The sequence below is a fragment of the Parasteatoda tepidariorum genome, chromosome 6, assembly GCF_982258835.1.
Source record: "Parasteatoda tepidariorum strain Cologne lab strain chromosome 6, Ptep-v5.0, whole genome shotgun sequence".
Classification (NCBI taxonomy): Eukaryota; Metazoa; Arthropoda; class Arachnida; order Araneae; family Theridiidae; genus Parasteatoda; species Parasteatoda tepidariorum.
In genome coordinates this window covers 103,155,155-103,170,356 of record NC_141760.1, presented here as the reverse complement: position 1 = coordinate 103,170,356, position 15,202 = coordinate 103,155,155, and the positions used below count along the sequence as shown (strand labels likewise).

Here is a 15,202-nt window from a genome sequence, read left to right as displayed (position 1 = left end):
TAAAAAAAATCCTGTCAATCTACAGTAAAGACAGTCAAGGTGTCAAAAAAATTCAGTTTAAATGGTACATTATAGCAGTATAATGAATACTATAAAACTAAACTAAACTCAGTGGTATGACAGCCCACAGAGGGCCTAGATCTACAGGGCCCATCTCAGTTTTCGTGACCTTTGGGTCTGGGGTGCAAGTTATGTGGTAAGCCGATGTTCCGGTTATGTGGTAAGCCGAACGCGGATCCCCCAAAGTTGAGTCCCCAACCTGCTTGGTACTCATTTTATCGATCCACTGAAAGGATGAATGGCTGAGTCAACCTTGCCAGGCCCGAGGATCGAACCAAGGACCTTATTAATTGTGAGCAAGAAGAAATATTTCAATCTCTGGACAAATTATTAGACGCCCTATAAGATTCTATGTAAAATCTTAATTATCTGGTGATACTATACAACTTCATTGTTCTTACGTGACTGAAACCGGTTTGTACTTGTTTACGATCGTGTATCAATTGACTAAATTAGGCGATATATGATACATATATTTAACAATTGGATAAATTTCAGACTATGTATTATATAAATATAGACGATGTATTATATTTATTATATGAGGCTTATATTATTATATTGTAATAATTAGGTGAAATTATTGGACGCACTATAGTGTTTTAATAATGACAAGATTTGCACGAGTTTATAGGCAATACTTTTATATTTAGACATACATGTAATGGGTTTATATTCGGGAGACTTTTTATATATTCCTATCTATATTTATTTTTAACGTATTGCATTACAAAGTTAACCAATTGATACATTAATGTAAGCAAATGCAAACCGGTTTCAGCTGCGTAAAACCAATAAAGCTGCATAGTATCACAATTAATTAAGATTTTACATATCTTATAGTGCGTCTAATGAATTTCGCCAGGGACTGTATATAGCTTTTACAGTTGATAACATCAATTATAACATGAAAGCAACCTCTCGCATACGAGATATTCCTTAATTGTGATCATTAACCTCCACTATAGGCAACGATTACAATTTATATGATAAGAAATTAATAACAGAGACATTCTTTGATGGATGACTGATAATTTGTTTTTAAAATGATACTCACCCGAGTATAGAGAAGAACAAGAATTGAATCCAGATATGTTCCATTCGTATCATAAATGTGTAGCATAGCATGCAAATTGCACTTAAGCCAAATATGACCACTGAAACTTCTCTAAAAACAAATTTTTATAAGATTAAAATTTATGATTTAAAAATATAGTATTAGATTAAGTCATAAAAAACTGAATGCATCTTAAATTATAGAAGTTTTTACCCAAGAATCACACAAATTAGGCCAAAAAGCACATAATACCACCACACGAAGTATAATAATTAAACATTGTGTTTTGATTTCTTCATTTTCAGTAGTTCATTCAGAAAACCAGGGACTGAAACAGGTTTTCTTACTATGTAAATTTTAAACATGTTATTGAAACAGGTTTTTTACTATGTTAATTTTAAACATGCTATTAAAATACATTATGCATAGCGGCAAATTACGTAATGTAGTGATTTTTAGATTTTATTACTTAGAAGTTTAATGTATAGTTTGTTTAGTGAGCTTAATGTATAGTTTGTTAATTGAGTGAAGAAAAGCTACCCTCCCTGTAATGAGCTGTTCTTGTTTCCAAGGCATCAGACAGCCCCAGACTTTGCAGAGGGGGAGTTCTTACCGTAAATAAGCTATAACTAAAGCGCTAAATTTTGTTGATATAATAACTGAATAACAAAATTCTGTAAGATTTACATCCTATTTCATATTGTGATGGCATTCTACAGGCCTCAGTGAAATTATTAGTTGACAATAACTTCCGGTTGGAAGCTGTATCTCGTGGATCGGATCTTGGATCTCGAAGATCCGTTTCTATAGGCCGTTGGCTAATTGTAAAATTCTATAATTGGTCTGCAGATCTTGCAATGCACAAAGTAAATTAGAAAAGCTTTTATTTCCTGCCCAGCATTTTTTAGATATGTTAAAAGCAGACCATATGACTTGCTTTAAAAAATTAATGAAGATAAAGTTAATCAGCATATATATATATATATATATATATATATATATATATATATATATTGCATATGAGAAATATAATTTCTTATTTAGCTTAAAAGTATGTCGGTTTACGGCTTGGAAGCTAAATATCAGGCTGCTGCAATGCAAAATGCGGGGGACTTCTTCAACTAGTCTGGCACATTGCAAAATGGTTGCAAATATTTGCCAAGAGCCGCGTTTGTCAATTTGCCTACGACATACACTAGAAAGCGTTCCCATTTATCCGTTGCAGTAGGGAAGATTTGGAATAAGCTCTGGTATTAGGCCACATTGGCGACTTTAGAGGAAATTATAAACTACTTGTCGCTTTTGCATAAGATGAACTCTGAAAAAAAAGAGCAAGTTTCTAGTAGTAGGAAGTATCGAATGTGTAAATTATCATGCCAAGAAGGAAAGAAATATATTTTTTGATACCTACTTAAATCTGTGCGTTTTATCCAAGAAGACTCCAAATAGTATGGATCCTCCCATCCCAGCAAATACCATGATTGCTCCAAGCCAGCCAGCATCAACTTCTTCACCCTTTAATGAATAATGTTTAAATTTAGCTATCGGCTTATGTTACTCGCAAAAGTCTAACATCTAATTTAAGTGTTTAATAATCTCCGATAATACGAGTTAGTGCGTCTGTCTGTGAATGTCTATTCCATAGTAACAATTTTACCAGGGACCCAGTTGGACTCAATATTGGACCGAAGGACCACATATTGAGATGTCTAGATTTTTTGATATGGGTCCTATATGGAGCCGATATCGGTATTTCTAGGGTCTATACTGGCTGAATAATGAATATAAAATATCGGATGAATCGGACCATTCTATATAGGGACACTTTGAACCCTTACTGAGAATATTCATGAATATTGTATTACCCTTATGAATATTGTATTCGTGAATATTGTATTACCCTTATGAATATTGTCTTACCCTTATGAATATTGTATTCGTGAATATTGTATTACCCTTATGAATATTGTCTTACCCTTATGAATATTGTATTCGTGAATATTGTATTACCCTTATGAATATTGTATTCGTGAATATTGTAATACCCTTATGAATATTGTATTCGTGAATATTGTAATACCCTTATGAATATTGTATTCGTGAATATTGTAATACCCTTATGAATATTGTCTTACCCTTATGAATATTGTATTCGTGAATATTGTATTACCCTTATGAATATTGTCTTACCCTTATGAATATTGTATTACCCTTATGAATATTGTATTCGTGAATATTGCAATACCCTTATGAATATTGTATTCGTTAATATTGTATTACCCTTATGAATATTGTATTCGTGAATATTGTAATACCCTTATTGAGAGATTCGTGAAAATTGGTTCAATGACAGCCCAAGTTATTTTGCTGCTAGGGCTATGATTCCAGAAAGGGCAACAAATAATTAAAAAGAAAAAATGTTGGAATTATTTTCAGCTTTATTTTTTGTCGGTATTTGTATTACCTTTTTGTACATGACTTAGCAGTGTTGTCAGTAGTGATTTATTAATATTTGTACGTACGAAAGAACAGGTATTTACCTAGTGCGTATAATAAATTAAAAAATTCGTGCTTGCCTGTCCGGATAGCGAGTAATCCTAAAGCCGAAAAAATACGACAATCAACATGAAGCTAAATTACAATTTTTGATTTTTTAATTATCTTTTTAATACAGAAACATTTCAGAAATTGAATATTCTGATTGTTTTACCAGAAGTCATTATTTCAAACCAAATATATAGTATTGCATAATAATAAATATGATATAGTATTACTAAACAAATTGCGTAAACAAGCTTGTATATGACAAATATAATATACAAAAAATATATAATATTGTTATTTTGCATGAATTATAGATATTTGTTTAAAAATTGGCATTGTTTTAAATTATGGACAATTCAGTTTCATCAAATATTTTAAAAATAACATGAGTGATATTTGCTACCTTCTTGCTTTAATCAAAAAAGTTGTTTAATGCTCGCTTAGTAATAATTAATTACTTTTATTCGTTTTGCTAGATTATCTGAATAATCGTCGTAGCATAAGCAAACTACGTCACTAAATTAGCATTTTTAAGATAATCTGAAACAGTGCTTTCATTTTGTTTACAGTTATGATTTTAAAGCATGTTAAAAATAAACAAAATAATTTAAAATCAGTGGTATTTGAAATTTAAAAAAAAGAGATTTTGTACTGAAAAGCAAAATTAACAGAGAAATATAACAAACTCATTGAGGATAAACAGAAAAACACACTAATATCTTTATTTGAAGTCAGTGATGATTACTTTTGGTAATAGTTACTAATTGAAGTAAAATAATAAGCTATGCATTAAAATGCAAAATTAATGGAGAAATAGAACTAAAACACCAATATCATTATTTACATGCGACATTTTGATAGATGCCGGTTGACATTTGTTTTAGCATACCCCCAAATTGGTGACCCGGACGTGATCTGAACAGGCCTGCTTCGACCAACAAGCCTACCTGGACAGAAACGCCCACATGGATTTGAACTCGCCCAATTCAATGGACGGTTCACAGCGAGTAGTTGACTTGCAATTTTTGATTGCGACATTGTCCTCGCGCTGTTGTTACTCAATCTCAATCACACACAACGGAGGACTGTACACACTAGACTGCTAATGGCAGCACAGGAGCGACCACGCCCACAAATGCGATCTTAATCCAACTCTCACGACCAGCATTCAAATCCTGGTGATCTTAATACAGCTCTCCTGGCCTCTCGCAAAACAACAATGCATTAACTATCGGTATCCATTCATCAAATTCTATCAGAGATTCTGGTTAGGAGGTAATGTGCAACTACCATTATTAAATTACCTTTGACTAGTATATAAGACATGTTAACTCGAATCTGCGATGAAGTACCTTTTGATGGATGGCAGGTTGACATTTTCGGTAACATGACAATAATTCACCGGAAAACAATTACAAATACTTACTGGAAAATGAATTAAAACCATTTCATTCATTAAAGTTGACATTGCCAGATACGTGCCTACAATGAAACCTGTAATTTGAAATATCCATGAATAATTAAGAGAAAATATTGTTAATTATTGTAATCCTTAGAATACAATTTCTACAATTAATAACTAAGACTAAATATTGTTAATTATTGTAGTCCTTAGTATTTATTGTAATTATTGTGTTAATTATTATAGTCCTTAGTTAATAACTAAGAGTAAATAGTGTTAATTATTGTAATCCTTAGAATACAATTTCTACAGTTAATAACTAAGACTAAATATTGTTAATTATTGTAGTCCTTAGGATTTATTGTAATTATTCTGTTAATTATTGTAGTCCTTAGTTAATAACTAAGAGTAAATATTGTTAATTATTGTAATCCTTAGAATACAATTTCTATAGTTAATAACTAAGAGTAAATAGTGTAGTCTTTAGAATACAATTTCTATAGTTATAACAGTGTATATACTTGTAATGAGGCAAATACATATACCTTGAGCCAAATATTATTTCTACTCTGTGTATTTAATATTTATTTTAATATTTTTCAATAAAGTTTCTTTTTAATAACGTTTCTTGTATTTGTTTTGAATAGGTATAACTTAATTAATAATATGATCGACTGAAGTCAAGATTTGCGATTCAAAATGGTCTAAGGGTCAAAAATAATTGTAGTTTGTTGGTTCCTAACGTTCAAATGTGGTAGTACTTAGCGGTGTCGTGTCACAGGTCCTAGGTTCGATCCTCGGGAAGGGCAAGGTTGACTCAGCCTTTCATCCCTTCAGTGGGTTGATAAAATGAGTACCAAGCATGCTTGGGAACTAAACCCTGGGGGTTCCGAATTGGACTGATCATCCAGCCAGAACATCTGCTTTTGCACCCCAGAACCCGAAGGACAAGAAAACTGAGATGGGCTCAGTAGGCCTTGGCCCTCTATGGGCTGTCGTGCCACTGAGTTTAGTTTAGCATTCAAATACCAATAATCAAAATTGCCTATTTCAAAATAAAGTAAATTAAATATTGTTATTAAGTAAAAAAATAATAAAAAAACGTGTTAGTTTAAATAAACTATTTTTATTTGCAATAAATTATCATTATACTAGCAACCACGCTCGCATTTTTTTGAATTTATTTATTTACTTTTTTGAGAAAGTAGCGTGTCTGCGTTGCGTTTTAGACCATATAGTTTTGTAGGGTCCTTGCTTGCTACAAAGTTTCTAACCTACGTGTACACTTTTGAAAAATAATTTTGAATTTTTCTGTGTAAAAATTGAAATAATTGTATTGTCTATATAATACAAAAACAGTAGTACCATATGCCATGAAGAGGAACATGAAGCTCCGGTCCGTAACAAGCTGTTTTAACGAAGACAAATAATCAGCATTTACTTCTTTCGTAGCTTGAGCTATACTAGGAAATTTATCTGGCTTCCCCTGAAACACTGAATGAAACAGGAATATAAATTACTAAATAAATTAATATCATGTTATAGAGCAGGCGTGCACAACCCATGGCCGGCTGACCACATGCGGCTCGCAGGAACTTTTGAACACAATAAAAAAATTTCCTTTAATTTGGTTTTTGCTTAAACATTATATTATCCTCCTCCCAATATTTATGCATTAATATATACATATATATATATATATATATATATATATATATATATATATATATATATATATATATATATATATATATATATATATATATATATATATATATATATATATATTTGATAAATTATTTATTGTGAGAAATTGAAAAAAATTTTCAAAAGAATGTATCAGTTTCTTTAGTTTCAAATAAATTAAAATAATTAAAAGTATTTAATTTTTTGCAAACATGTTATTAAGTTTACTGATAAAAATATTTGGTGCAAGGACAACTAATGCTTAGATAAAACTTATTATATTTGCCTCGGACATGACTAAATATGTGTGCGGCCCTTCGTTGATCCACGTGCTGTGCGAGGGGCCCTACACTCAAAAAAGTCGTGCACCCTTATTATAGAGGAATTCATTTACACAGAGCAAAATTTCGAGACAGAATATATATTTGATGTCATATCTTAATAAAAAAAAATAATCAAAATCTTGTATCGAAGCATTTGAACAAGGTAAAAATTCTGACCTTGTTCTTGATTAACCCTATTTTATTAGCTTGATCTAGATAAAAGTTTAAAATATCAATTTTAAAAAAAAATAACAAGATTAAAGTCAATAATCTGCCCTATAACACCTAGAAGAAAGTACTAAAGCGTAAAAAAAAGCAATACAAATTTCTACAACGATTTTTACGAAATAAAATCATTCCCAGAAACTAACGTGCGAAATAACAAAAATAAGGTACAAAAAATCGAAAATGTTGAACATGATTCACTGTCTTCTTCCTCCGTCCTTCATATCATATTCCTTCGTATCCCCTCCAGAGCAGTGGTCGGAAAAACTAAATTATTTTTGTAGTTTACTATAACTACTTTGTTACAAATGTAATTAACTAAAACTACTTTTTTTAAAAAAAAATGTAGTGACTACAAACCACTTTCGAAATGTAGTTACTACTTTAAGGAACGGATCTTTGCTCGAAAAACTGATTTACACCCATGTTCAAAATGGTTTTGCATAAAAAATTGCCTGTAATTCAGCATGAAGAATTATTTAGAAATATTTAATCATGTTTACATGAAGCAGTATGTTATTCTAAAGCATTTTTTTCGAATTTGTTCATTTAATTCAACTTTTCATGCCCTTCTCGACAGCGAATGTTTAATTTGAGAAATGGTAGATCAAATACAGTAGGAAACCGATTATCCGGAACGATCGGGACCATCGCTATTCCGGATAACTGATTTTTCCGGTTTTCTGAATCGCTACAAAAAGCCGTTTTTTTATTGTCAAATTCAACTAAAAAAATATATTTGGAAATAATCTTGAAAAGAAGAAAAAAATGATGAAGTAATACACTAATGATTGTTTCCAAAATGATGGTAAGGTTAACATCTTTCAAAAAAGAAAGAAAAAATCTTGAAATCTTATGAGGAGAAAAACATTTGTTTTTTCAAAAATGGCGGGAAAATTTATCGAATTTCGTTCCGGTTATTTGGTTTTCCGGTTTTCTGATTTCCGGATAACGGGTTCTGTACTGTACTTACAATTTAGTAAAGTGTTTAATGTTCTTCTAAGATATTAAGCACATCGAAACTATCTTCCTTTCTTTTAAAATAATATCACGAGTTTACATTCACATGAGAAAATGGGACCAAAGTGATAAATTATACGTTATTCTAATGGCTATCTCAAATATTAGTTATATGTAACTCTAAATACGCAATTCTTGTTCACTCATAGTCATAGGGGTATTTTAAATCGCGTCCACTGACAGATTTGCGAAGATTTGAACCCATCAAATTCGAAAAATAAGTTGTATTAGAACTCTGCTTCTCTACCGTGCTAACGTAAAAAGTAGTTGGCAGGAATTGCTACAAACTACTGTTTTTTTGCATCGAACCACTCACTGCACTATTTTTTTTTTAAAAAGTAGCACACTACACGACAAACTACGAAAAAATAGCGACTACAGTAGTTCCACCAAATGTAGAGCCCTACTTATAAATCACCATGTAGTATCAGCGGTCCGTGTATATGGATTTATTGAATAAACTCCAAAATTAAACTTAACAAGACTTTTTAAAATTAAGAAAACAAAACATACACCGATGATCTTAAGCCGGACAACCTTACTCGTTGCCGGTTAGAATAATAATGACTCCTTTTAGGAACGAGGTAACTCCCAAAAGCAATGCGATGGCAGCGCCATCTCTGAATTAACACAAATAGTAAATAAAATTATAAATTCTGATATTAAACATCAATTTTGAGCTGTTATTCAAATTAAATCAGGAGTCCTAGGAGAAACTTTCTGTTTGGAATGAATTAATGCAGAATTTGATTGATTAAAAATGTAAAAATCTTCATAGGGCGCTTTGAATTTTAGAAAATGACACATAAATTGGGGTAAAGATTAGATGGAAATATTCGGGAAATAAATCTACTCACCAAAAATCGTTAGTAGTAATATGACTCCATTTATAACTGCTATTGGATATGTTATTATACTGAGTTCATAAGATATATTTACATCATCTGTGCAATTGTTTTCAATTACAAATGGTGGAATAATGAATCCCAGAGCAATCCCCAGCTAAAAAAAATTAAAGCATAGTAAATGCATACATGTTTTCAAAAAATACATAGATTTTAGAAATTCCATGCATCGATTGTTACACATTGCTTACCTAAGATGCTCCTTAATAAGTATTTTTAATTTTCTCAAACGCTATAATAAGAATGGGTGGAAAATTAAAAAAATGAAGAATGAATTAAAATAAGTAAATGAAATCAGACGAATCATTTTCGAACAGTAGATAATATGAAAATGGACAATACAAATAACTTTGAGCCGTGATGGCTCAGAAGATAGAGCTTTTGCCTTCCAATGAGGTGAGCCGGGTTCGAATTCTAGCGATGGCTGGTCGATGCGAATTCCGAATCTGGGAATCTCCGAATCATCGACCACAGTGCTGACGTAAAATATCCCCAGTGGTAGACGGATTATGGGTTAGGGTCCCTTGTCGTCAAGATAACCGTGGGAGGTTTTCGTGGTTTTCTTATCCATGTAACGCAAATGCGAATTAGTTCCATCAAAAAGTCCACCACGAAGGCAAATTTCGTCCAATACTTGATCCAGGAGTTCCCTTTTCTTCTAGGTTAGGTTCAAAATTACAAGGCAACGGAAATGAACATTGATAGTCTTAAACCCAAAAAATTGAGTCGGCTACTCAATGACGGTAATAAAATAAAATAAGATACAAATAACTCTTCTGATCAAACAAGACAGTAAAATAAAACAAACAATGATTGTAAAGGGTGATTCACAGTTTATTAAATTATTAATTTTATTATTCGTAAAAATTGGTGTGAGGAAAAGGGTGCCATTTTTTTTTCAATTATGTACAGCGAGGGAAATTATACTTTCTTTTTGCACCCTTTTTCACCCTCTTATCCTATGCAATACTCCTTAATTTACGTAGGGTTATGAGTGTTTGTTTTTACAACAAACACTCATAGCCCTACCTGTTCATTTATGCGTCAATTAATTTCAATCGTATAAAGAATTACGCTAAATTATTGAAAACTACATTATTTTGTTTGCTTGAGTATTAGTTATAATAGTTAGTTAGAACTTCCATATTAAAATGGAAGAAGACGCCTTCAACATATTACAATTACTCACGATAAAAGAAGTATTTTACTATTTCTGGAATAACGTTTTCCTTCAGCAGTGAAAATGTGTCTTTTTTAATATTTAAGTTAAAGATTTTGACATTGTTTCGATAAAGATTAAAATATTTTCCTAACTAGTTTTCAAGATTACAAATTATGAAAATGGAATTGTAAATGGAGGTTAGAAGCATTAGTATAAGGATCATCTTATGGCGTGTTCTTACTATAGTATTTAAACATTATGGATTTATTAATTACCTTGGATTGGGCGGGAAATGGAAATGTGCGCGAGATAATAATATTAGGCTGGATAAGTTAAAGTTTATAATTAATAAGGTTGATATTTAATTATACAATTTTAATGATTTTAGAAAAATTATTAACATTTATTAAAAATAAATAGCCCGTTTTGTGCAGATTTTTAGCCATAGATTTGCCCGAATTGGATTTGCACATGGTAAAAGTGTAAATTTAGTTGACAAAGAAGTTTTTAATAAATTTACTAATAATATCGTATAATTAACTCAATGATTTAATAAAGGATTTCATAATTACATTAGTTGGGTATCCATTGTTTTTTTTAATCAAATATTGAAAGAGTTTGTCGATTTGTTTTTTGGATAAGTAATCATTACTACATATTCTTTCTTGTCTATCCATTCGATTGAATCTGGTATTTAAATAAATCTTTTTAGAAACACTAAAATTCCAAATAATTAGTCTATTTATATTAAAATTAAAATCATTTCTTTTATAGTATAAATCAACAATGAGATATTTTCTTCTTCTTTAATACCTAAATCCAAAAAACTAAAATTAATATTATCATGATTACGAAGCAAGATTAATAATTGGTAAATATTATTTAGCATAATTGTATAATCTTGAAAATTAAGGATAATTAAATTATCAATAAATCTAAAAACAAGTTTAATATTAAGAGTATTATTTTTTTCAGAAAAATGTAAAAATAAATCAGTTAAGAGAGATGAAAAATTAGATCCTTTTGGTACACCATGAGTTTGAATAAAAATATGCTTACCATCTTAAAGATAGTTATTAAAAAGGCAAATGGTTATTAGAATTTCTCAATAATCAAAATCGCAATTAAGGATATTTTTAAAATCATAGTAATAACTCCAACGAACATCTTTTAGTTTTGAAAGGGGAATGCTATTGAAGAAATCCCAAAAGTCGCAATAAAATTAATTTTATTTTGTTCAATAGATTCAAAAATCGGTTGATTATTATAGTGGTAATCCCAGAAAAACCTTTTTTAATAATATTGTTTATAGTTTTATTTATGTAGTTAGAAAAAATCGAGCCATGTCTATTTTGGTAAGTATTAAACCGACAGGTGATTGTTCAAGATTTAATAGGATTTTCGTGCAATTTTGGACTGATAATTAAGTATGGAAATTGTATATTATTAAGTTTTAACCTATTATATAGAGCTAAAACGTTTTAAATGATAATGTCATTTAAATTACTAAGCTTTATTTTTTTATTATTGTTTAACTCTTTATTTAAAAGTTCAATATAGAATTTTTTTTTCTATAGTAGCTTGCATAGTTATTATTGGCCTTGTCTATGGGGGTTATTACAAAATTTGTTTGTAGTTGCTTAATTGATCAATCAAGAAAAATTTGGTTAAAGGTTATCTAAATTTTTCTTATTATTGAAAGCAAAGTGTTTAAAGTAATAATAAACTTCCCATTTCCATTCTGTTAACATACATAACGGTAAAGAGAATTATTTGATATCTTTAAACAAAAATTATTGAAATCATTAAGAAAGTCTTTTAAAATTTTATTAATTGATACATGGTAAATGGATTTAAATTTTGTGTCTTTTAGCATTAAATTTCTTAGTCCTAAGTTTTCTATAATATTCGAATCCCTAGTAATATTATGTTTATATATATAGGGGAGAATCGGGTACCCCCGCCCAATGTCAATTTCATATGTATAGAATATTTTTTCAAGTCAATGGGCCATCGGACATTAATTGTTATATTAAAAAAAGATTATTTTCAAAGATTCAAGTATTTATGCAGCTGGTAACATGGTAAACAATAGTTTTGAAAATATGTTGAATACAGTAGTCATGAAATTAAGAAAAATTGGTTGAATGTTTCGATTAAACTTCATTTTAATACTAAAAAAATAATTTTTTCTACACATACACCATTAAAGTATGTAGTCTTAAGTTTAATTTGCACAAAGAAAGAAGTTTGTATGTAAAAAATTGTTCGAGTAATTACAAATTTACAAAAAAATTGGATTTCGGGTAGCCCCGCTCACATGAATGTCGGGTATCAACGCCCAATTTTATTTCGTCGATAAATGTACGGTTGCAAAGATTATTATTTTATTGCTTCAAATTTGAATGTTATATGCATTTTTAGCAACAAATATATGTTTTAATATTATATGAAACATAAATTTATATATTTAAAAATGAGAAATTAAATATTTTTAAAATGTAATTGATATGTCCAAATTAAATTTAATATCAAGAAATCATAAATATTATGATAAGCTATTTGCTTACTTATTTATTTTCACTTATTTGTGAACGAATCAATCTACAGAAGCATTTGAATGCAATCAAAATACAAAGTGAATTTGTAATTTTATAAGAAGTATTTTATATTAAGTTTATAAGAAGAGATTAACCAAATAAGTTTATATTGAAAAACAACTATTGTTATTAATTAGTGTTACTTAAATTAAATTATTTTCGTTAAATATTTAATATAAATATATATTAATATTATAATATATTAATATACATTAATAATGATAATAAGTATGACATTTGTTGTTATTAAATGATAGAATTCACTAAAAATATATAAATATGTAATAAATAAAATAATTTTGTGAAAAAAATGATAAATGAGGTTTATCTATTGTCAATACATTGGTCATTTTCATTTACGCCTGAAGAAATAGCCAAAAAACACAATTTTTGTAACTGGGCGTGGCTACCCGACTCATTTTGAAAAGAGCTGAAAAATATGTTTTTTTAAATTTCTATTCTTTTAAGTTTAACTATTCTTTTCTTGGATTATTCTTTTTGTATTATTTAATTAGATGATAAAACAATAGAAACATGCAAAAATGTTGATTATTACTCAGTATTATACAGAAATATAAGCAATACTCCTTAAGTGAGCGGGGCTACCCAAATCTCCCCTATATATAAACATAAATTCCCAAATTTTTTAACCTCATTGGATTTACCAGGCGCGCCACCGCATAATTTAGTACTCAAAGTTGGATCTCCGGTTATTTTGTTTAGTAATTTGAACACACCAAGGCTGTGCAACGGCACGCGATTAGTCGTTAAAAAATTAATGAACAACGTTATCGAAGTCACTATTTTAAATGACAAATTCCGGGTTGAAAGTATATTACTTCCACGAATCCCTATTATACGCACAGATGTGCCAATTCAATTTAAACGCATTCAGTTTCCCATTAGAGTGGCATTTGCAATGACAAGGCCAAACAATGTCTGTCGTTGTTTTAGATTTGAGCACACCATGTTTTTCACTCGGACAATTGTCCGTGGCATGCTCTCGATTGTGCAAACCATCCAGTTTATTTGTGTTAGCTAAAGATGAAATGACAAAAAATATTGTACACTCCATTAATATTGTTGACTAATATTTTCAGAATTCGCTGTATATATAATTTATAAGAAAAAGTTACATTAAATTAAAAAAAAATAATATTTGATGTGTTGTTATTTTCAAATTCCGTCATCGTTCACAGTACTTCAAAATGAAGAATAAAACAAAGAAAAATTATAGACTTATAAAAAGAAAGGGGGAAGGGATAATAAGTAAAAAATAACAAACAATAGTTTATATATAAATAATATGAAAAAAAAAAAAGAATTAAATTTTATTAAAAAAATTGGAAAAAAAAAGATATAATCTTTTCTTCAGCTCACACGATTACATCCGCAAAACAGAGTGCTTTCTGATATTGTATCAATAAAGCCAAAGCAAAATATATTAATACAATAGTGTGAGGAGCACTCAAAAAATTTTTTATAAAAATAACAATAAATAAAATAGATCACAAAAAGTAAAAAAAAGTAGTTTTCTTGTATATATATATATATATATATATATATATATATATATATATATATATATATATATATATATATATATATATATATATATATATATATATATATATATATATATATATATATATATATATATATATATATATATATATATAAACACAAATTAACATGAAAAACATGAATAAAATAAAAAACTAAATTGTAGAGAAACAAGAAAGGTAAAAGCAAATAGTCGTTATCAAGACACATCTATTGCTATAAATGTGATATTTCTGAATGAAGAATAATTATCCTAAGATAAAAATTATTCTTTATATGTGTCGATATCGCAAAAAACCTTATGTTGTAAAAAATCATGAAATAAAAGAAAAATGAAAAAAGAAATCAAACTTACCGGCGTGAATTAAAACGCGGTTTAGGTTTAAAAGTACAATAATAAAACAGTTAACAAAAATCGCGAAGATGTAAAATATTGGAAGTTGTGCTTATAGCTTGAATCGAATAAAATAAAATTAAGAAATAAATATATATTTGATCGAAGAAGAAGGAAAAAGAAAAAAAAATGTAAGTAAAATATTAGTGCTGCCATCTATGAGAAAAATTAGTAAAAATGTAATAAAATTGAAATAATAATAAAAATGTTTAACGGATTGATTAAATTAGCAGACTAAAAAAAATAATAATAATAATCATT

At 29.0% G+C, this 15,202-nt stretch overlaps 1 protein-coding gene across 2 annotated transcripts in view; it reads right to left on the bottom strand.

Moving 5' to 3' along the window:
- Positions 1-15,202, bottom strand: part of LOC107453521 (choline/ethanolamine transporter flvcr2a) — a 41,676-nt gene that overhangs the window by 5,901 nt on the left and 20,573 nt on the right. For both annotated transcript variants that reach the window (XM_087166308.1, XM_087166309.1), the window contains exons 4-8: positions 9,175-9,319; positions 6,429-6,557; positions 5,088-5,155; positions 2,529-2,632; positions 1,118-1,228 (exon numbers count right to left, since the gene is read on the bottom strand). In XM_087166308.1, the coding sequence (XP_087022434.1) occupies positions 1,118-1,228; positions 2,529-2,632; positions 5,088-5,155; positions 6,429-6,557; positions 9,175-9,319 (557 nt within the window). The remainder of the gene's footprint in view (positions 1-1,117; positions 1,229-2,528; positions 2,633-5,087; positions 5,156-6,428; positions 6,558-9,174; positions 9,320-15,202) is intronic.